At 43.0% G+C, this 24,527-nt stretch overlaps 1 protein-coding gene across 1 annotated transcript in view; it reads right to left on the bottom strand.

Annotated features, from left to right (window-relative positions):
* Positions 1–24,527, bottom strand: part of LOC115332800 — a 52,764-nt gene that overhangs the window by 4,356 nt on the left and 23,881 nt on the right. The window contains exons 2-6 of the mRNA XM_040215433.1: positions 18,512–18,600; positions 17,295–17,387; positions 16,045–16,104; positions 12,812–12,895; positions 7,658–7,894 (exon numbers count right to left, since the gene is read on the bottom strand). Of these exons, the coding sequence (XP_040071367.1) occupies positions 7,658–7,894; positions 12,812–12,895; positions 16,045–16,104; positions 17,295–17,387; positions 18,512–18,600 (563 nt within the window). The remainder of the gene's footprint in view (positions 1–7,657; positions 7,895–12,811; positions 12,896–16,044; positions 16,105–17,294; positions 17,388–18,511; positions 18,601–24,527) is intronic.

The following is a 24,527-nucleotide window of genomic DNA, read 5'->3' as shown; positions in this document are numbered from 1 at the left end:
TTCGTAATATACGCATTGCCCATTAAGACTTCTTTGAGCGATGCGCGTAACGCGCATACCGCACCCCGTCGCCCGGTTGCTATAGTATAGGCGAGGCAAAACGTTATACTTAAAATTACGGTATCGGCTGCTACACCAACTTTTTTTGTAAGGTTATTTTGTGCAGAGAGCAAGTAGTCTCCTTCTTGCGCGGGAGCTCTGGTGTCGCCGGAAAGACGCCGAGCTCTGAATGGTTCCGATTGATGGATAGTAGGTAGACCTCAAAGCAAGCTGCTTTGAGGTCTACCCAGTATCCTTCAATCCGACTCAATCAAAGGTCTGCTTTCTCATAACACCCCAACCCCTGCAAAAGAAGCAGACGAACTTCCGCTCCGCATTGAAGACGACCTCGAGACTACATCATAACATATTAGATCTTCTTGCTGTGTATTGGCAGATACTTTACATATACATTCAATGATAAATCAATGTGTATACATGCTATCGAAGAATAACACAACGTTGACGATCTTTGATCACACTACTCGATTGGCACAACTTATAATCTTACGCTATACACCCAAACTATTTCGCTAATTGATCGGCGTCGCCGTCCTAATAGCACGTTTATTATGAAATTCAAATTATGTCCGGCAGCAATCAAAGCTACGATTCGGCGGACGCAATCGAGCGGCGCGAAAATTGCGTCGTCATGACGCGCGTCGTTTTGTGCGTTTGCTGCTGCAGTCTAAACTAATCCCGCAGAGTAAAGAAAAAAAATGCCCATAATCACGTAACGTTCACTGTTTGTGATTCGGTGATATTCACCGCATTTGGCGGGAGTTAACACCATGAGGGCGCCGCTACATTAGGTGCCCCAGTAGACTTCCGGTAGTGTATTTATTTGTCATCCAGCAACGCACAGTGATCGGGTTTAAAGGGATGGTGAACCGAACATTTCAGCGTCTATATATATGCGGAGACACCAGTAAAAGAAGAGGAAAAACGGAAGCGCACGGGTGTCCGCCGATAGCAGACAGCAGCGAGCTTGTTTGCGAACAAACATCGGTGAATAGCGAGCGCCTAAAGGCGACGAGTGTCAGCCACGACAACAACCTTTTGGCGCCGTTTCAATTACTTCATGGCATCGCGGCGCACGCTGCGTACGGACGCAAGGTGGAGCGACGGCTACCTGCAAATGGAGAGTCCTCTTTTCGGCGATTTGCATTCACTGCGATATTTTCTTTAGATCGGCGAACAGAATATTGTTTTTTGTACTTTGACCTTTCCGTCAGTCTTAAATATTCAAAAGTGTAATGGAGAAGGAAGACTCTAGAGAGAAAAAAAAAAAGCTGCGTTTATTTATTTTGTTGAGAGAAACGAACCGTAGCTCCGAAGCATTATAGCAGGTACGGCCATGAAGAATAAAACAAAACACCCTCTTATGATTGTAATTAGTGAAACACCCTGCCGTAAAAGCTGTAAAAAGAAACACATAAGAAATGCATGTGGAAAGCAAAATTAAAAAAAAAAAAATGGGACCGCTTTTGGAAGGAAGGGCCCCGCTTTGTTACGCATAAAATAAGCGTCTGGCAACCCTTTCCACCCAGTAACTGTTTCAACAAAAGGTAATATTTTTTTTTATAATTGGCAGGATAAAATATTTCTTTGTGTCTTCCTCGAATTGTTCGTGCAAAATTTAGACGTCCTTTGGTAATTTGTTTAGTACTCCTCGTTAAACAATTAACCATTCAGATAAAAACCTTAGTCGAAAAATTTTCCCGCTTATGCGTAAATGGTTTCGTCCAATTAAACATTGCGTCCCTCTTACAGGTGCATTTCTACTCTTATTTCCGAATACAAATCTCGCTGCCGGTTTTGTTTTCGTAAACTTTTAATGCGGATTCTGAAAAGCGCACATATATTTAATTGTAGGTCCTACCGAAGAGCAACACGCAGTTACCTTTTTTTTTCATGGAGAACTACGTAAGTTCCAAATCAGGAAGTAAAGTACGGCTAATTTTTTATAGTTGGGCGACGTGACAATTAAAACAAAGCGTGCCTGACAAAGTGATACCAAATATTCCCCGGGAGTCTTGATACTTTATAGTATAATGGGAGGTAAAACGTTTCGTCCGTGAAGTTTCCTGAACATGCATTAAGTATTCAGATCCAACTCCCAAGTCTAAATCAATTTCAATCATTCATCTATGATTGTAAAACAGTAACATCACTTCCTCTATCTATTGTGCTATACAAAACAATATGTCGTCCGCAAACAGCCACAAAGACGAGGTAATCTCTAGCGATAGGAAATTGATAACCAAAATAAATAAAATGGTCCCAGCAGAGCCTCTATTGGCACGTCGGTCGCATCACAAATTAAATCATATTCAGTGCTATAAGAAATTTGTTTTTTTGCATTATCGGCATTTATTTTTTGTGAATATATAGGGAGCTCAAATTGTGTAAAAACAACAAATGATACAATTTGTAAATTGTTTAAAAAAATTAAAGACGTTTCCGATTCCCTGTGATGCCAAATTAGAGCGCAGCTCTCGAGGAGGAGGAGGAGAGGGTACGTAGGGAAGGGTATGCGTCTCCTCCCCCTCCCCTCCTCCTTCTCTACTCCCTTCCTATTTAGCGGAAAATGTTTCGCTAATGTTAGCGGTGAAATTTTTTCTCTAAGTTTAGCATTGCATTCTTTCAGCTAAGTTTTGTGCTGCAAAATTTATCGGGGAATTTTTTCGCTAAATGTATAGGTGAATTTTTTTTGCTAAATTTAAAGGGGAAATTTATTTTATACACTTAGCGAGAAATTTTTTTTCGCTAAATTTAACGGAAATTGTTTTCGCTAAATTTAGCGGGGAATATTTTCCGCGGGGAAATTTCTATCTAAATTTAGCGGAGGATTTTTCCGATAAATATAGCGGAAAATATTTTGCGCTAAATATAGAGGGGAATATTTTCCGCTTAATTTAGTGGGGAATTTTTTCCCTAAATTTAGCGGAGAAATTTCCTGCTAACCTTAGCGGTGAATTTGTTCTGATAAATTTACGGATGAATTTCTCCGCTAATTTTAGTGGGAAAAGTTTTCCCGCCAAATTTACTGCGGCAACTTTTTCCGCCAAATTTAGAGGAAAAGTATCCCCGCTAAATTTAGGCGCCGTGTGACTTCACGAGCGTGATGTCACACGTGACGTCATGTGTAACGTCATTATAAAAACGTTCTATAATGCAACACGTGGTTGGGCCGATGGCGACGTCGACGCCGCTTAATACGGAAAATGGCGCCTAAGAGCTGGGCTCTAAAATCTAGAAAAATAACGTGCATTTCAGCTCCCCTCTAAAGTCAAAACCAAATAATGGTAAAGATTGACGAGCTGTTTAGCGCACACGAGACCCTTTCTAAAACCATACCGGACAGGAGAAAATGCCTTTTGCTATCGAGATGTTTATACACACCGTAATAAATAGTATGTTAAAAAATCGTGCAACATGCACAGCTAAGAGAGATGGGGCGTTAATTCTCTATCTGTGTTTTTACCAATGCTTGTGAACTTTAGTAACGTGCGTCAGATTTCATTTATTGGAAAGCGTACCCTCGTCTAAAGTTTTAGAAAAAAATATGTAAAGGTAGGAGAACGCAATCTATAAGCACAACTTTAAAACTCTAGGTGTCAATCAATCATGTCCTCCCGCCTTCTGAACACCACACTCATCTAAGCATTTCTTTGTCTTCAACATTTGTAACCACAGGTGACATATGCGGCACTATATTTTCGATAAAAAAAAGGGGGGGGGTGCATAATGCCTCACGCTAGAGGGAAATACAAACTAAAATATTAATTAAATCCGTTTGTACTTTGTGACTTTCTTTATTTACGTCGTCCTGGTATAAAATGTGTGCAGTTCCGATGTCTTTTTACATGTCCCTCGCAGTTATATTAAGAAATCTTTGCTATTTAGACGCATGCCATTTAAGGGTTTGTCAAAATACTCCCGTTTAAGCGTGATAGTAAATATCCTAAAGGTTTTAGCAAGTTTTGTTTTAGTTTGGCAGACGCAGAAATGCATGGTTTAATTTTACATTTCTGATAATTAGATCACCGTTTCTTTATGCATTTTGAGGGTAGAAGTCATCCGGTTTTCGTTTTCATTTTTGATTTCGCAATTTTAAATATAGACGAAATGTAAAAATCAGTTAATCTCAATAAACGTGTTTTTTTGTTTATCGCGATTTTTAAAATCCTTTATTTTATAAACCATTTTAAATATTAACATATTTATAAATCAATTCTTATAAACTATTTAAAAAATGTCCCATGTTGCATCTATACTGTTATCTAGAGCAAGAAACTCAAAATGCTTTAAATATATATCAATTTATTTTCTATTAGCTCCAATAATTTGATCGTAGATAAACATTTCTCCATCCTTTCCTCGGGAACGTCAAGGCTGACCGAGCATTAAACTGGCAGTGACTATGTTGTGTTTGCTACTATTTGAAACGACGGATACATCATGAAGAATTTCCCTTTTAAGCAGAAGCAGATCTAATACATTTTACCCATCTATTTGGTTTCCGAACAAGATGTTCAAGATCATAGGAAGTGACCATATCATCGAATTAACATAAATAGCCTCATTTGACACAGTAGTGTCATCACCGTGCTATTCTAGTTCTGGAAGTTTAAATTCCCCTTCCAGAGAAATGATCTCATGGGGTAGAACAGACATATTCTTCTTCTAGACTACAAGTGTCTCGACACCGGTTTCAGGAGGATGGCAAAACACACCAATGGCCATATATATCATATTGGTTAGGCGTTCGTATCCGTCACTAGACGGATTCCACCTGTTCCGTTTCCACATCGATTGTCACACTGTTCAGATTCCTACTAACAAACATATACCAAATTCACGCCCATTTTATCTCTTGTATATTCATTACACTCGGAAGGAAAAGGACTGGGCAACTGATCAATTAACCTTCCGATTAATGACCTAAGGCATTAATCGTTATTAAAAATTTTATCCGGTTAATCGATCGGTTGGATTTTCAGTTATAAAAATGCCCGCTTGCTGCCAGGTGTGATATTTGTCGTTTTCAGGAGTCAGCACTGCTGTGTGCTATGGTAATGTAGTTTCGCGTTCGAGAGTCTCCCATGGGGATTATAAGTTTTCAACCAAAATTCATAAATATTTGTTCTTAAGATAGGTCGCTCGTGTTATTGCATTTTTCTTGTGGTTGGTACAGCGCTGTACGAACCGCCTTATTTGAATATTGAAGCGCGTTAATACTCAAATAAGGCTCTTCGTGGCGCATTTGATGACATAGCAGAGAAAAGGGAAATAAACAGTGTATTTTTACACTTTTTGAGACGTCATGCATGAAGAATAACGCAACCGATTAATTAATTGTTTAATTGATTGAAGAGTAGCAATAGATCGGGTTAAACGTTTCGATCGACGCCGATCCCTAAACATTTCAGTGTTCAAAATTGAATCACCTAACCACAATCCTCTGCCGAAAATGAAGTCGTGACGAAATACATGTATTGGCCATTTAACTCTTCAATTATGCTGTTGTTGTTTTTTACATTGCGGAAATTTACTAAGAAAGCTGAGTTCTCTTTTCAAAAATAGTATCTACAAAAGGAATATTTCGTTCGTCAATATATTTTGATTATCGCAATGTTGTTTTGTACTTATTGTCATCAGTGGAATATCAAGGTGAGAAAATCACATGAGCGGATTTCCGCCCAGACCCTTAAACGATCCTTTCGAGTTCAGATACACACTAATCTTTACACGGAATTTTTACCGTCATCCAATGCGTATGTGCTATTTTAATGCGAAAGCATTAACTGTACCGTGGAGCGAGCCGACGTCATCGTGTTGTGTGTACGTTTATACAGCTTGGAACGTAATCTGCCTCAACGGGCGACTTGTCCGACGTCATCAGCTTTGAAGCAGCGCCAAACGGCACCTTAAATCCTTTCTCCAAGCGAAGCCAGCTCCCAGCTATGAAACCACGCGAAAAGCCCAGACAGCGGTACCTAATTTCCCCGATCCCAAAGAAGTGGATTCAAGCGGATGGTTTTCGGCTTCAGTCCCATTGGTGGGCGTGCGTCGACGAGGATCCCATTGGCCGCTGCGCGTCAGTTTGAACGACGGCCACCCCATGGCGCTGCGTGTCGACGCCGGGATCGCGCAGGTCAGAGCGGGAGGGAGAGCTGGGAAAGCCCGTGATCGGCCGACGCAAATACGGCCGACGCGGAAAAACGACAAGCATGCTTTCACATTCACAACTCATAAGAAGTGCTTGGGTGCACCTCGAGCCTTTTGTGACTCGCAGGTTATCATTAAAAAGTTTTAACTGAGAGACCTTTTCCCTCTTTAATATTGCATCGCTTTGGAGCAGCTTCCGTTTACGCAGTCACCTGTCAGTACTAGTCATTCGACACCGACATTTTTTGGCCCTTCAGTTTCAGACAGCTTCTAAACTCATCGCTCTTTTCGTTTTAGTCGTACAATTTCATAAAAAAAAAAACTAGCCTAATTTTATCTACATGTTTTATTCCAAGCCTGCAAATGCGTTCCACCAAGTGTACTTCAACGTTCAGGCCGCACCGGGACAATGTTTGCATAACCTTTTTTATTGTCTCGTCTGTCTCCCGCTCGTGTTCATGAATGCGAAACACGATTATGTTGTTCCTTGGACCCCTTTTTTTTTTCTTATTTCTTTTTTCAGGCCGACGAGCTTTTTCTACTGAGAACAGAAGGCTTCTTTCATATTTTTACGGCCTCCTCAAGTGGAACAAGTTGTACATCTGATCCTTGTTTATTTCTAACACTCTTAAGATGCTTAGACATACGGTAAATTTGCTCGCCTAGTCGATACTGGGCTTCTTTTATCGATAGCACTCCGAAGGAAATACTATCCTGTTTGTCCAAAACCTCTTGAATTAGGAATTCCGTTTATAAGTGTGTCTCGGAACTTTGCTAGACATCCTCGCAAATAATTCAACTTAGAATTTTTTTGTCATAGGATGCACATAGGCCGCAAACTCACAGAGGTGGCATTGATTCTGATTTAAAAAAAAACAAGGCTGATCTATTGCAAATGGAGTGTAATGCTATTCGACTTATACGCAAAAATATGCATGATTAAGATCAGTTAATGCAGAAACAAAACAAAAAAAAAAAAACTATCAGGGCAAAAGTGCTGGAAGATGGTAGAACATACTTCTGCTGTACTCTTATCACCCATACGCTTACATGGCGGCAGCGGAAGCTGCGTACCAGGAATTGATGCTTTAGAAGAAACTTGTGCTGCACTTACACGAGTGCACGGATTAAACATACGAGCTCGTGGTGACTTGCTCTTGCAGCTTATGCTGTCCTGCCATCTTGGAGGCGAACGGGGTATAGATAAACCGAGATAGGCTTCAATTATGTCGGCTTAGGCTTTCCAAGGTTTTGCTAGGGTAGGTTAGGTTACGTTATATGATGATATGTTTGGTTAAGTTAGTTAACATTCAATAATATTAGTTAGGTTACGCTAGGTTTGGTTAAATGTAGTCAGGTTAGCTCAGATTAGGTTAGGTTAGTTTTGCAGTGATATCTCTGCAGCAGGCGAGCGCCAGTGGTTCGTCGTCCCTGTCGCACGTACCTTGATGAGGGTGGCTGTGGGACACGGTTCCATGTCGGCGCTGGTGTTCTCCGTGCTCATCCGGCGAGAACTGAAGACGTCCTCCGAGATAGAGCTCATGTCCGTCGACATTCGGGGGCCTCCCGTCGAAGCGGACACCGTCGGGACGGTGAGCAGTAGCGAGGAGGTCGGACCGTTGTGGCGGTGCTCGTCCGTGTGTACCTTGTCGCCCTGTCGGTAGCGCACGGCCGCTCGGTCCTGAAACGAGCGACCGAGCGGTACAATATTTTGTTTGACCTGCGGAAGGCGGGCCGGAATCCAGTCCCCTCTCTAACCGCCATTCGCCTTTTACCCGACACCGCTTGGCAAGAGAGGGATCGAACACGCGTTGAACTATTTTGTATTATCCACTGATGTTTTGTTTGTTATCTCATCCCTCTCATCTGTAATGCCTCTCGCCCCGACTGTAAAATAAATAAATAAATGAAAGTTAATGTTTTCACTCACCCACAATTTGAAAGAACGCAGTCGAAAAATAAAAACATGAACTCAGAGGGGCAGTATAGAGACACAAGGCGATCGATTGACTTTGTCGGCGGTAACCTTGGCAGAAAAACGCAGACGATGGTCGTGACGTTGCAACCCTCGCGCTGAGTGATTGCGTTCACAGCCTCCGAGCGTTGGCTATGCTCATGTTGTGGTTAAACAAAAAAGTCAAAACCATGGTACAGAGAAATTTTAAACAAAACTACTCCGGGCGCATTTACTCTACCGCGTAACCTTTGTCACAGATCAAGCGACCCGGCGCTCGCTTAAATAAATAATATTGAACGTCATTGTCGTTCCTGCGCTGCTTCATGAGGATGATTCGCAAAATTTTTTCGCGCCATCCTCGCTTTCGTTTTTGATTTCCCTCCCGTGCCTTGTTTGTATACCCAGACTACGCGGAGCTTCCTTAGGGCGCCGTAACTGAAATTGGCGGTCTTCGGAGCCACTTCTAACTTTGCGAGGTATACATAGCCGCAAGCCGTGCCATTTTGCCCGCTCGATTGAGCGTGCGCGTGCATGCGGCGGCGGCGGCGGCAAAACAGGTTATACGGCCAATAGCTCCTAGAAGACAAAGGTCTAGGTATGACGTCATTGCTTGTGGATGCCCCCAGCCCGCCCCAAGAGGCAATTGTGCTGAAGCTCGGCAACAATGGACGCAAAGTGGGCAGAGGCGTATGTTTTGGCGGTGGCGTCGCGTGCAGGCGTCACGCTCGGCGGGGGACGCTGTAAGACGCACGACAGAGACGCTGGCACGAGCTAGGCTCTGCGGCTGGGATCCACTGTACTAGAGATGACATTTTAGAGGGAGGGGGGAGGGAGGTGCTTCCCGCCTATTCTTTTATGTGACGTGGGTCTGGCAGGGAATCTCGTTCGAATACCCCGGCGGATATTGGGATTTCGTCGCGGAGTAAAACAATAGTGCAATTTTTGTAAATATTGGAAAACCCTTTGACGCATATTTGTTGCTATTTTGCAGAAATATTGATACATACATTTAGAGGGCGCTATATAGGACATTGAAAAAAATCTGAAGCTCGGTACCTATGTCCACCTAACGCGGTATTGTCTACGGTCCTATTGAAAAAGTCAAGGCATTTCGCGATGTGCCATATCAGACAATTAAAAGAGATGAAACGGCTGACTTAAGAAATATTAAATTGCGCGGGAACCCCCCAAGACAATAGTCGCAGGGCCTGCTGCGGAACATAACAATGCGCTGTTTCCATAAAGGTAGACTTCGTGTGTAATTTTTAGAAATTTAAAGAAAGCGTGCGAGCTCCAAGCAAATATGATCCCACTTGACCTAGGGTACTATCATCGCAGTTTGCCGTCTGGGACCAACTCATCCGCCGTGCCATGTCAGGTGACGATTCAATATCTCCAGTTTTAAGCCATCACATCCATCGTGCCCACAGCGCCGCTACGGTGGCGGGAATGGGAAGTGTTCCGGGCGGAGAGCGAAGGGCTGCACTATGGTGTCTGGAACGCGTTTCCGATTGGTGCGTTTAGCCTCCCATCCCACCCATACATCAAAAGTGGTCCCGAAGGGACCAGAAATGACGTCACAAAAGTCGGAGTGTCACGCAGTCAGATGTCGCGACCCTAGCGGTCGATCGTAGGGATGCTGGCGAAAAGCACGAGCCGCACGAGCGGCATGAGCGAAAGCGAGGTGTCACTTCCGTCGCGGCGTCCCAACTTCAGGTTGCAGAAACTTCCTTGGGCTGCCACACTGTAGAGCGACCTTCAGCAGAGCAGCCATCTGCCGCATCCAGCACCACTGTTGGGATGCCGCCAGGATCGGGACCGGCGATAGAATGATACTTCTGTGACGTCACCAGGTGGAAATCGAGGGACCGATATTTGGAACCCAACAATCAGGGACGCGTTTCAGGCATCATAGCTGCATAGAGTTGCGATGAAAACGACTTGTTTCAAGACTGCTGCGCCACTCGCGGTGGCGACGATTGTCATCGCAACACACGTGCGCTGCCAGCGGGGCGTGTGTTGAAAGGTCATATAGCTACTTTATATTTTGACTCGGCTTTCTGTGACTAGATGAATTTCGCACGTTCCACCCGTTCAATGGGTCGTACGCCTAGATTCCGCGATGAAAATTCCGGGAAGAAATTTTTGGGACCGCTAGAGGCGTTGCAGCCAGCAGACGAGTTTAGAGAGCATCAAGTAAGTGTCTCTTCAAATCAAACCATAGAGTGCGTTTGCCATTTGATGGTGGCGTTAAAGATGGCGGATCAGAAACTTTTCTGCTTACAAAACAAAAATGGTTGTCCTATCGGAACAAAAACTGTGTCTAAAGAAAAGTTTGATTTTATCCTTTGCGTAAAATATTCAGGCAATTCAAGGTCTGTTTAAGCCGGAGTTGCTTTGAAAAAGCGAACGTAGCCCTTTAGACCCACAGCTAAACTTTGCAATTTAATGGCGCCCATAAACACGTATCCCGGGTGTGAAGTTGGACACACTCTTGCTTGAGGCTCTCTAGACGCGTTAAGCGGTGCCAACCATTTTGAGAGAGCCTAGATTCCAGAAAGTCTCCCGCTGCTCGATCGAGATCACGTGGTTCATGGGCCACGTCTGCAATGTGAGCAGCGACGAAGCGACGAACGCGTTGCTCGTCTGCGATCGCCTCAGCCCGTCCGACTGCTCTCCTCCTCGCCACGCGAAAACGCAGCGCATGCGCACTTGCGACCAATCTTCGCCGGTGGCGTCGGCCATTAAATTTCAAACGATCCCCATGGCTTCCAGATGGACCCTCTCTACAATCTAGGCTCTAAAGCTTTTCATGGCGCCTCGTGCCCCTCCTTATCACTGCGCTCATTCGGCCCCCGGCACGCTTCCCCTTCCAGCCACTCTACCGTCGTCGTGACACAAAATCGAATGAGAAACTACATCAATTATGGGCAACCTGGTCCCACGCGTCATTACATTAATTGTGTAGTTCGATGCATCGTGCCATTACACTCACCGCTTTATCGCATCCATGGAGCAACTAATTTCAAAGGACGCATGTCAACACATCCACCGAGCCATCACATCCGTCGATGGATGTGTTGGCACAGGGGATGTGCTGGCTCGGTGGATGCCGATATCGTAGACACGCACAAATACATGTGATTCACGTGACGTCATTCAAAGAGCGCTCCGATGACCACCAGAGAAGAGGGGAAGAAGGAGCTCCCCTTTTAGCAGCCTTCACTTTTGTGCCTCCCAGATTTGCACACACGTCGATAATCCCCTCCCACAAGATTATAGAAGATTAACCCGACACTCAAAATTCTTACAAAATCAGCTTCCTTCTCCTCGTTTTATATGGTGGTCAAAAGTATGCTAGGTGACTTCAGTGCAACCCATGTATAGCGTAAGTGGAACGTTCATTTAAATGCTCCAGATCATATGTAAGAAAGAAGCAGACTGCCACAAAGGGACCCGATGTCACTCTATGTACCGCTGAAAAGGCTCAAAGCTGCAGTTCAAAGCTATAGTAGGAGCTTCTGCTGCCCGTGTGTTCATGAAGCCGAGGTGCGTCCTTGAGAAATGAGCTCATGCTTGTAGTTTCCACTGCAGGATATATTAAAGGGGAGCTGCAGCAATGTTTGTTACTTTCAGCAAATACCGCTTAGAATTATGCCTTGACATTCATAACATATGAAAACGCATTACTCTTACTTCCGTCGAAGAGAAATACGTTAACTATGTCAAAGTCACCATTCGCCCAATCGTGGAAAACCAACCGCAGCGACGATTTCGATTTCGGACGTCGCCGATTGCCGGCAACAAATGTTGGCTTGCTCAATAGGACTGTTCGACATGCGTTGTAAGCACTAGTTTTTGTATGTCTTAGCGCAAGTTAGCTGAAACACACTGTATTGCCTCTTCATTAATATCTGTCTCAATGCCTCTATGGCCAGACATATCGACATATTTTTATGTGTGCCATAACCGAAGCACGTGAGCTAGGGCACCTGAAACCCATTCCCGAATGATGTGTGCACCGGGTCTCCAATTATGATACCTCGATTTTTCGCTGCTGACGTCATCAAAGTGTCATGCAGTCGCGTGCCGCGATCCTGGTAGTGGCACAGCAGCCGAGGTGAACAAAGAAAAGTTTGTTAAGTTGCAGTTCGCACCCCCGCTTTAGGGTTCACAAGAGCTTCAAAACCCAGAGGTTGCGACGCTTCGACAAAAGCGACACTCGCGTTTGCTCGTGCTTTTGGCCTGTACTTTTGCAACCGGCCGACAGGATCGCGACATCCGACTGCATTACACGTAACGTCCTTTCTTGCAACTTCGGAAGATTTTCAATGCAAAGGCGGTACGGAGCGCTGAAGACACCAGTCGGTGAAACATTCAAGGATACATAGCTGAGCTGATCAAGGCCCGCGTCGCACTTAGGGTGCTATCTACGCCTTCATCATAGGGCGCAGATAAATTAATGTTTTTTGTCAACTAATAAAAAAGATAAAATACGTCACGCGTTACTGTCTGTAAACTGAAACAAAGCCCTTACTGAATGACTTTACCGTGTACAGAAAAATAGTCTGATGAATGAAGACTGGCTTAACTCCACGCATTAGACCCAACACAAACATTAAGAGAGCGATAGGCACGTACCTGCACAGCCGCCACGGTGTGAGAGCGCCCTCTTCCTGCAAGGTACTCTTGGTACTGGGAGACGACGCACAACAAACAATAGATCTGCAACGCCAACATGTTTGAAAGCGATCAGTTCAGTTCGGAGACGAGGTGCAAAGGCTTACGATACTCGAAGAGCACGCTTTAAAACGCACACTTACAAAGCTGATATAGGCAAAAGCAAAAAAAAATCCTCCAATACTTTGTTTCACCACAAGTCAGAGCATAGCCGACGCTACACGCTAATGGCGGCTATTTAAGCAGTGTAAGAAGTGGAATGTCACTACGTCCGTAATATTTATTTGCGTATGACATGACCGCTGAGCCAATTACCTTTCACTGCGCTCTCATACAAAGTGAAGCAAAGTATACGCGACGTTTTTATTTGTCAAGATAAACACATTCAGTAGGTGTCTACTTGATCGGTTAAAACGTCAGCGCAAGAATATATATTAAAAAAAAATCAACTGACGAATCGATATAGCAAACCAAATATGTACGGCAAACAATACAACACGGGTCAAGCCCGAGACTACCGACACCAGCTGCCATAAGCAGGTATCCAGCCTTGCTCAAACTCGCGCATCTGCGTGCCCTACATCAAAGAAACAAGGGAAGTGCTGACACGCGTGATAGCCAAAGAAGGAATCAACGTGGCCCTCAAGTGATGTCCACTTTTGGAAGGCTCATGCCCCGTCAAAAAGATCGCCCGGTGACAGGGAAAAAAAAGGCGTGGTATATAAGATCCCTTGCATTGAATGCGCAGAAATTTAGACCAGCGAGACGAGCAATTTCAATAAAAAAATTTGCCAACACAAAGACGACGTGCGCAAGTTTGACCATGAGCACAGCGCAGTGGCATGAGCACTGCGACGTCAGAAACCACCGGACTGCTTTTAACAGCACCCGCATCATCTACGCAGAGACTAACCTCGGGCGTAGACTCTTGATTGAATCCTGTCACATTCAATCGAAGCCAAAAAGAAATGAAAAACGTGTCTTGGTGCTCTGAAAACATTCTTTGTGAAGGAGCACCGGCATATGGCTTAAAGAAGATCGAAAAATACTGCTCCTCAACGGCCATCGCTATAGTCACCCCTAAAGATGAACCGAGTAATTATCGAAACCTAGGGTCTCTATTTTTAGGATTTGGTTGATTGTAGTGCTTTATTTATTGTGTCCGAGTCAGAGAGATATCCATCTCATAGAATTGCTTTCAAGCAAATTGATTGATCAAAATCTAAATTTGTTTACGTAATTTCAGGCTAATTGTTTATGAGTGCTGGCGTTTATAATCTCAAAAACAGAGGATCGCTACACGTATTAGGTTCCAAATGCGTAGTAGCTGGACAACGTGTTAGAGAAGCCAATTTCAATTATTTTAGCAGGGTCCATTCATTTGCAATAAAAGCATCGTTATTATTAAATTATCATTGTAGTAGCACTCACTTTCTTTATTTGCAATACAAGTTTTATTAATATTATTGTTATTAGTTGCCTAGGTACTGGCTATCTGCAATGTGTGTCGTTAACCTACCGTCAGCCGCCGGTTGCTACTTATTGTATTCCTTTGACCAATACAAGCCACATTACTAACACTGATTGTACGAGGCGTTATTATAACGAATACGCCAGGTTCAGTAGTTTTAGTACTTAAAACACTCACATTTTATCTTAAAATGTACATAGTTACTTAATTGGATTTTTGAAGCATTGCATTATAATCTCCATGCCTCGATTTTAACGAAAAAAATAAAGGTAGCTCTTACGTATACGTGACCAAACACTAACCATGTTATATCTAAAATGTCGTAACATAAACGGGGCGTTTTAATAAAGGTGGACCAATTCGATATTTCAAAAAATACTCGTCGTAAGAAAAACAAAAAAGGCTTGTGTCGTTTTGATTCTGGGCCAGGGGCTATTTAGGATAATTATACAAGTTCAAGATAATTAAGTTGTTAATTATATTCGCGTAATTAACTTTTTTAATAATTTGTTTAAGGGCATCGTTTCAATTAGAAGATTGCTCAGTATCATCAAAAAATACTGAATCAACAAATTGCAGAACGATAGAAGTCACACGAAACATTTTACGGCTTTCTGAAAAACCGCACAAATTCGACGGGTTTTTAAGTTTCGGTTTTTTATCGGAGCGCATCACAGCCTCGGCGGCACCGCGCCCCGTGGAGAAATAGTGCAACCAACCTTTGCTGCGCTGTCATCGCGCGAAGCAGCGGAGGTTGGTTGCACTATTTCTCCACGGGGCGCGGTGCTGCCGGGGCCGAGGTGCGCTCAGATAGTAAACCGAAACTTAAAAACCCGTCGAATTTGTGCAGTTTTTCAGAAAGCAGTAAAATGCTTCGCGTGCATTCTATCGTTGTGCAATTTGTTGGTTAGTGTTTTTTGATGATGCTGAGCAATTCTTTCATTCAAACCATGCCCTTAAACACAATATTAAAAAGTTAATTACGCAAAAATAATTAACAACCTAATTATCCTGGAATTTAATTATTTTCATAAATAGGCCCCTGGCCCGGAACCAAAACGACCGAAGTATTTTCATGTTGTGACGCGTCGTTTTTGAAATATCGAATTTGTCCACCTTGCGTGAAACACTCTGTATATACAACATATCCTTCTACTCTACGTCTGACGGGTTTTTACTTCGGCAGAGTTTAATCAACGAACCGATAAAACCCTTTTTGGTAACTGCTCTGAACGCGAAACATTATGTATGAACTATATTTTTCGTTTTCATTTTGAGCTTCTAATCTTTATTTTTATTTTATTATGAAATCATGTTAACATTACCTGTTAGTCTGGGTAGTTCAACAACGCTTAGAAATGTGTTCTTTGAAATGTTCATGGGTTGGCAGAGGGAGAGAATGTTATAAGAGGTACTTAAAAGCGATATCTGTATATACGCTTCCGCCTCTGTTTAATGCAAAATATAATTTATGTCAAAATAATGTTTAAACTACGTCTGTTCTTATGTAAAAGATTACTTGTAGCTTTCATTCGACGATACAAAACTACCCAGAAAGGTTTTTTTTAAGTATAGTCTTTGTAAATAAAGTAAACCCTGGATAAAGGCGTTTACAGCAGAGTCCACCTACGTCTACCCGCAGTTCACTCACTGAATAAATATATAATTATTATTTGATCCTGTATTTAGTTTACAACTTGCTGTGAATAAAGAATGTCCTTACGTTTAATGCACAAATGGTGTAGTCCACAATGCAGAAGATAATAGTCACCAGGTCACTCAGCTGTGAACAAAATGGAATTGAATCAAAACCAAAACGTTTGGAGTAAGTCACTTTATGATCTAAAACGCGAAACGGAAAGTATAAAAGACACACACAGAAGCTGGGTACAAGTATTCTTTCTATCTTTATTAAATAACAAAAGGAATTGGAGTCTGTGTTAGGGTACTGCGATAAGGATTTGTGTTATGTCTTGAAAAGGAAAGCGGAAAAAATTGACAACGTATCGAACGTGATGTTACAAACCCTCAATCAAAGTGACAACAGGTACCGCCCACTGCCAACATTTTTCTTGATTCTTCACTCGAAGGAAAATCTGAAGTGTTCGCTCAACGTATTGAATTGTATTGTTTTGTATTCTTCCGCGCAATCTCTTTGAAACAAATGTCAAAGTTAAATACGGAAAAAAAAGGAATGGGGGAACACATTTTATTAAAAAAGAAAGAATGTATATTAAATGTGTATTTTTTTTATGGGGGGGGATTCTCCAATGAAACCACTGGAGCGGAATGAGAGGCAAATATGTTCTAGCGTGCATTATAATTCTAAGGACTGTGGAAAAAATTACCTAAAGCCAAAATAACACCCTTTTTTACAACCAAAAAAAAAAACTTTTAATAAAACATAATAAAAAATATTAAAAATAAATATCAATTCTTTTAAATCACAATTTAATTCACTGAAATGTGCAGTTAAAAAAAGATCTCTGATAGCGAGCATTATAAACAACCTAATCGCACAGTTCGGTTTTTTTTTCTTCTAAAATTGCCTTTGTTTACGTATATACAAAGCTGACTTCTTTCCTGCTGCTCGATGACCGCAGCGAACACGGAGCTATCTCAGCCAATCCAGCGCAGTCAATGAATCACGTGACGACGCACCCCGGCTGTCGCTTCGCTCCTCCCGAAGGCAAAGACCAGGTGAAACTTTCATGGCAGTGGATTGGCTTCGATGGCTGGTAGCTTTTATGCGGTCCATCTTACATGAAACATAATACCATCACTGCTATGTATGAACACTTCATTCGCATCTAGTGCTGCCCTCAGCATCAAACTTTCGCTTGCTCTTCGTACAGCCGAGACCTCAGACCGATAATGAGTTCTATGCCGCGGGGGAGCTTTTAGTCCACAACCTGCAGGGACGGTCGACGACAAGGTATACATGCAGATAATTCAAGGACTAAAAATACTTACCGCGTCTGCGAGAAAGTAGAAAGACAGTGCAACATCCAGGATGGTTGTGATTGACACACAGGCTATCCACGGAAGCAGCAAGAGGCGATTATCCTGTCCACATAAAACAAAAGTAGAGACAAGGAAACTTTGATGAAAATAAGTACGGAGACAATGTAGTTCAATTAAAATATCTTGCACGTGTAACTGTTTTTAAAACTTTTCGTTGCGAAGCTAATTGGTGGACAATCCTAGAGTTTTATCCTCATTTTCAGAGGCACTAAGGTGTTTGAAAACAAAAGCAGCGCGAAGACGAAAAGAAAGTGAAAGGTAACTGACAGAATACAGCGATGATGCATACTTTAATGCATCGCTTATCAAACAAAGTAAAACTAATCTTCCGCTATAAATGCACAATTAAAACATCCCGTACTGAATAAACATCAAAATAATGCTCCCTCTAGATACTGACCTAAGTTCCACAAATTTTCTTTTCTCTTGAAGAAACATTATTTCATTTGTGCATTTAAAATTTCTCAGCAGTTTTATATTTTGCGTCAGTTGTGTGGTATGGGGGTTGAAATAGTTTCTGTACAACTCTTTGAAGTTTGCTCAATTTTGTACGTGTATTATACAAATAAATATTGAGGACATCAACTTTGACAACCTCTAAGAACAATTGAAGAAGGAACGAATTGCTTCTTTAATAGAAGAAGTTACGGTGTGATCTCTTGCTGCTTCGCTACCCTTCCCGTTAAGGCCTAATGACAAAAAAAGTATTAAAAGGGAGTAAACAAACAAATACAAATCAAAATACTACAATATAAAAATGATGTCATTAAACGCAAGGAGAAACATTTATCCCACATAAAAAGTAGGAAAAAATATCATTTTCCACAGAGTTTAAACACTGAGAGAAAAAATAGCGAACAACAAAAATATTTCACTATTTTTGTTTTATAGTTTTTTCTGAGTATTTGAACTAAAGTTGCTCAACGCGAAGTCACCGGCAAAGTTGTTTTCTTCTTATAGTTCTTGTGGTTCTATTTTTATTTTCGACCTTAAGGCAATATCTTGCAGCTACTCTTACTATTCTCTTTTATCAACACCGGCTTCCCTCATTCTTGCTTTTTTTACGATGCACCCGCAAGGTTGTCAAAAGAAGATATTAAACCCCCACCTCTTTTGACTTCAGTAGCGATATAAATTGAGCTAGGATGGAGCAAGGTTTGGCTTACTGTACAAAGGCCGATGATCAAGACGAGGGATGCGATGGCGGAGAAACCGGAGAATATGACCATCAAGAGGACAAACACGAAGATGACCGCTGCAAAGAAAAGTAAAGGAAACGTGTTAACTCAGTATTTTACATTACTTCCTTCACTAACTCAATAGTTCGTTCATTAATTGTTTTCGTTCATTTAGTGCCACCAAGACGAGAGGAAGACGAAAAGTGCAGAAGTTAATCTGGGCCATTAAGAGAAAAAAGAGCTCTAGGGTCATATTATTGCGGCGGCGATCAAACAGAAGGTCCACCTTGAATTGTTAATGTAACCAGTTAAATGATTCTTTACCAATTCATTATCTTATTATACAATCATTCAATAAATGATGCATCCATTCATTCGTCATTTTATTTAACGCGCTCATGAAGACCCCATGTCTTCGTAATCTTCTAAAATATATGTTGATAAAAGATTTGTCGAAAACAACTTAAATACTCCAAAAAGTGTGTTAAAGGCGTCATCATCCAGTGCGAAAAATGTGTTATATTATGAAAAATACGAAGCGGCGAAAACAAAAAAAAAACAAAAAAACTGGGGAAACTAAACGTTTAACGTGGCGATCTTGCACCAAAACAAAATATAAAATAAAGGGTGTGGGGACGCTGACGAAGTATCGACCTGCTGAAGCCACGACGGGCTGTTCTTATAGCGACGACATTTTCTGCACATTTCTGTACAAGAACAACCATAATATATTTAGAATAGTTCACAGAATCAAAGGAAGATTAAAAAAAAAAATAAACCATGAAAGCAATTTGAATTTTGGAAGTCCTCATGTTAGACAAGTGTGTTGCCTAGTGGCCAACACACGCGGCATTCTGTCAATTTTAAAAACAAAAACGCATCGACACGATGCGTAAAGGTAATAAATAATAGCATGCAAAAGGGGGTGTGACAAGCTACATAAAATTGATGCAATGTCAAGAGGAGAAAGAAAAAGAAACGAATAAGTACAGGAGCAGTATATGAAGGGCTTCGTACGCACAACGTACACAATTTAGGGGCGCAATGGACGGGAGTTGCTATTTGCACAGCATTACGTGATACTCCAGTGACGTCGTTTCTCGGCGTCACGCATTTCTGCTGATGAGGGTTGCGTGACTTTTTTTTTCCGCATTTTTTTTCGGTTATAATGGGGGCTTCTGTTAACCCACAACCCCCGCTGCGTTATCGCCGCTTCGCGGGGCAGTCTGCGGCGGCTCATTACAAAAATCTTGATCCACTTGGCCCACCCGTAAAATACGCTTTTTTACCCCCTCCCCCCTCCCCCCCCCCCCTTTTTTTTGTTTTTTTTTTTGTTGATGCTGTGCAGATAGCAAATCCAGTGGCAGACGCTGAGATGAAGGTCTCGTTGTGCCAGGTATGACTTCGTAGATGAGGTGTCCAAGCCAGCGCAAAACTTGGTTAAGCAGGAGTTATGTTTTTTTTTTTGTTATTTTTTTTAAGATTCCGGTGGAACCGCGGCGACTTATCGGCGCCCAGGGCCGCACCTTTTTACCAGGCTGGTAAAGGACATCTTAGCGGCGAAGGTTGTAACATCTGGCTTCAATCTACCGCTCGTCTTGAATCCGGATTCGTGCCAACCGGTGGGATTCTTCAGCGAGCTGACTGACTACCACGACAGCGTCGAAGGCATCGTCGTGGGGTGCATGTGGCGGCATCGCATCAGGCATAGTGGTTATTTTGCATCCATGTACCACGTCGAGCGGTGTAAGCCCTGTGGTTTCCTACGCCGATGAATGGTACACAAACGTGATGTATGGAAGATCTTCACCCCAGGTCTTGTGTTCCATGTTGACGTGCATTGCCATTGTCTTTAAGCGTCTTGCTCAGTCTCATTTTAGTCGATTTGTCTGCGATTGATACGCAGTGGTTCGACTGTGACCGGTGCCACTGAGGTGTAGGATCTCTTGGTTTAGCTCTGCCGTGAACGCTGAACCCTGGTCAGTGATCACGACTCGTGGTGCGCCCTTGCCGGAGGACAATGTACCTCACACAAAGCTTTGTCACTTCCGCAACATTCCCAAATCTCATTGGTTTCGTTTCAGCATACCGAGTGAGGTAGTATGTGGCTACAAATACACAGTGGTTTTCATCCGTCAATGTGAGAAATGGTCCAAGCAAGTCCATCTCTACCTACTGAATCGATGTCGTCGGTGTCCCAATCGGCTAAAGTAGTCCGTCTAGTCATGTGAACGGCGCCTTGCGCCGTTGTCATTAATGGCAAAGCGTGTGTAACTGCGCACTGTTTTTTTAAAGTCAAGGCCAGATATACGTTTTCTGGATCCTTGCAAGGGTGGAACTCTATCCCATGTGTCCGGCAGGCGGGTCGTATTGACTTGCTTTGTGTATTTCTGCACAAGGGGCACCTTGGATCACCAGCGACCACAAAGAAGCGTTGTCCTGGAAGTCATTTTTCTATATGTGACCACGTGTCGGAGTGAGAAAGTCTGAATCTGACTTGCGAACGCGCGGGGAATGGCGTTTTCACAGCTTTGAAAGTGTTCAATCAGAGGCGGAGCTTCCGGGTCGTCTCTTTGGTGTGAAGCGAAATCGGTAGCGTCAACGGCATCTAGAAAAAGCTCGTCGTCGTCATTTGTGCAGGCGATAGTTCGGCCCACCGGTGATGTGGAGAGACAATCTGCTTTGCTGTGTTTACGGCGGGACTTGTGGACGATGAAAATATCAAACTTTCGAAGGCGTTAGCAGTAGCACAATCACTCGAATGGCCCGACGGATTCCTTTGGTTGTCGAGCCGACACAGAGAGTGGGGGGTCGGTCTATTATTATAATTTGCGCTCCACGCATTATTATACGTGTAGCGCAAGTTAGTTTTAACATCTACAGTTATACAAATATGAAACAGGAAACTAAGAATAACCATGATTGTGATGATCACTTCCAATTAATATTGTCCCGAGAAAACAACCCTTACAATACACCGATTTTTTTTTGTTTGTTTGCTTGTTTACATGGTTGGTGTGCGTTCCAACCACGTAAATCATCAGCAGTGGGTCTGCGCTAAGACGACCATTGGCGGGGCTTTATGGGAAGGACCGCGTGGCCAGCCACGGGCCTTTCGGGGGGCTTCCGCTGGCAGGATTTGGACTGCGGACCGGGGTTTATAGACACCTGGCTGGCAGCACAGGATAATTGGTTCTGAGTTTTCTTACATAACTACAATAATTGACAAATGGGGGATCACCGCTTATCTGACAAATTTTGGTCAGGACAACGGGTCAATCAACTTCTTGGTCACGATAGAAATCACTGTTCACGCTCCCAATTTGAGCCATACTATTTTTGCTTCTGAGGGGGAAAAGGATTATGCTTTTTATAACAGCAAAAGCTACGGAACATTAAATTTTCTGGGAGTTGGGGGAAGGGCGGCTGCAATTTCTATATTTTTCTGTTCGGCGCCCCCCGGGGTTTGTTCAACCGATCGGTGAAGTGGTGCAATAATATTAAAAAGAAAAACTAGTTTCCCAGCAGTCACGTCCGTGAGCTTCTAGATTGTAGGGTATCACCCTACATTGTAGCCTCATTTGTTTGCAAGTTTTGTCTTGGGACAGTAAACTATTACGCATATCAAGCGCGCTAACGCAAAATTATCCAGAAGAAATATCATGTGATGTTGAAAAGAGTTCTTGCGCATTTAGAGCCAAACTTTACAAATTGACCAGATAGCGAAATAAAACTCCAAATTCAAGAGAATTGTAAATAACCATTTAGAAAAAAAAAACGAATATTGCGAAATACACGGAATCAAACCTATTTGTTATCGCACATAAATACATCTCTGAAAAATTCTATGGTGAATGCTTCATTCACATGATCTGTATCTTTAGTTGTACATTAGTTAAGTCAACTGCTGAATTTTTTATTCTATAGGCCAGTGGTTCTCAAAGGGGGTCCGCGGAGCCTTTGCGGTCCGCGAAGTCATTCTAGGGGTCCGCGAAGCCCTGCCTCATCAGTCAAGCCCGGCAAAAAAAAGTTGGCTTTTTTCAGGACGAGAAGAAATGTTTCAGTTTTTGGGCTAATTTTCTCGTGCGTATGTCAATAAGGGAGGTCTACTTCACACTAGTTCTTGTTATATCCATTTAATTAATCATTATTATATTTAACCTATACCTTTCCCCGCCCTTCACCACGAACGGGGTCGTCCATCGTCTCCGCCGCTCCACAAGGGGTCCGCGATACAACGATGCTTGAGAACCACTGCAATAGGACAATTTCTCCAAGTGCTCGGCGCATGCGAGAAAACTTTCATGACTTTAATTCACTGAAGTTAAGCGGCAGTGGCAAAAATGGCTTGTCGCGTCCTCTACATGCGCGGATTTCCAGCTAGATTGTTGCACTTGCAGAAAGAACGTTTTTCTCTTATCTATTGCTGGCGCATGCATCACACCAGTCACCACAGTGACTGGTGTGATGCACGTTTCGAGCAATGGGCAAGATGGAATAAAAATGAGTCACTTGGTGAGAAATTCAAATTCTCGACTTTTAATTCGTGTAATTGTCTTCAAATTTCAAGTTGAAATTTCAACTTCTTTTACAGAAACCGCAATAATATTTTTATAAAAAAAAAAAGTTAAGTGGGAGTGCGAACGAGTCCTTTCATGCTTAAAATAAATGTACTTTTGAAAAACACGAAAGAATAAAACATGTCGGGACGGAGACATACATTACAGATATTTTTAACTGTGCTGTGTATCTTCGTCCCAGCATATTTTATTCTAGTGTGCTTTTTAAATAGTCTTTACCAACCAGGTCTAAGTTAATTTTCAAATAAAAGTGCGCAACTCGTCATTTTAACGTGCCGTGGTTTCTTTCTTTTTTTCTTTTTTCTTTTTAGAGCGCAGCTCTTAGGCGCCCGTTTCCGGCTATAGCGGCGTCGCCGTCGCCACCACCGTCACCGTCGGCGTAACCGCGCGTTGCATTATGGAACGTTTTCCATTTTGACGTAGCCACATGTGACGTCACGAGGGTCACTAGGGTCACGAGTGACGTTATGGAGATCACTCGTGGAGGTCACGACAAAGGTCACAACCTTCACGAGGCCTTCACTAGTGACGTCACGAGGGTAACTAGGGTCAACGTTATTAGATTAGCTCAGTTACGGAACTGCTCATAGGCGCCGCATACACGAACAGTACCCCCCCCTCACTCACCACGACTCGCCAAGCGTCAATCGACGCGCCGCCAGACGGCTGCTTTGGTAACTGAATCAGGATACGTACGTTTCAACGTTATTAGAAACGTAAAAACCAACGGAAAAAAACTCTTTTTGTAGTAACTTTTATTGGAGTTTAGTACAAAATGGGGGGCGCGTGATGTTTTCTAAAATCTTTAGTTTGCAAGGTTTTGCAGTACAATTAATATTGTTTTCATACAACCATGCCTCAGCGGCGATTTCAGGTAGCACGTCCCGACCAAGGCTCATCTTAGCTTCGGGCAATTTCGCGGCGCGCCCGCTGGGGACTCGGGGGTGGCATCCCTGTGACCTCTTTCCATTGTATCTGTTTCGGCTCCGAAATGGCCGATTGAAGCCAAAATAGGTGTTAAGTGCAGTTCCTTGAGTGACCGCTGTAGGATAAATGGTGGCGTTGTGATCGCCATTTGGCGCTTCAGCCGGACTCTTGGGAACGAATAGTTATGAAACGAAAATGTAGATGGCGCTTCGATCGACGCTTGGCGGATTGGAGTGAGTGAGGGGGGGTATCCCCCTCCGCGGGAGTTCCACAACTGAGGTAATCTAATAACGTTGCTAGGGTTACGAGTGACGTCACGAGGGAAAAGGGGAGGGAGAGGCAGAAAGGAAGAGAAAGGAGGAGGAAGAAGGAGGGGGAGGAAGTAGGATGAATGAGGGGAGGAGAATAAAAGGAGGAGGAAAATGAGAGGAGGATGAGAAAGGAGGAGGGGGAGAGGGAGAAGAGGAGTAGAGTAGGAGAGGTTACGAAGGAGGTTA

This window comes from Ixodes scapularis, unplaced genomic scaffold (assembly GCF_016920785.2).
Source record: "Ixodes scapularis isolate PalLabHiFi unplaced genomic scaffold, ASM1692078v2 PGA_scaffold33__2_contigs__length_1026942, whole genome shotgun sequence".
Taxonomy (NCBI): Eukaryota; Metazoa; Arthropoda; class Arachnida; order Ixodida; family Ixodidae; genus Ixodes; species Ixodes scapularis.
Note: the sequence above shows the minus strand (reverse complement) of the source record. Positions and strands in the feature narration are given on the sequence as shown.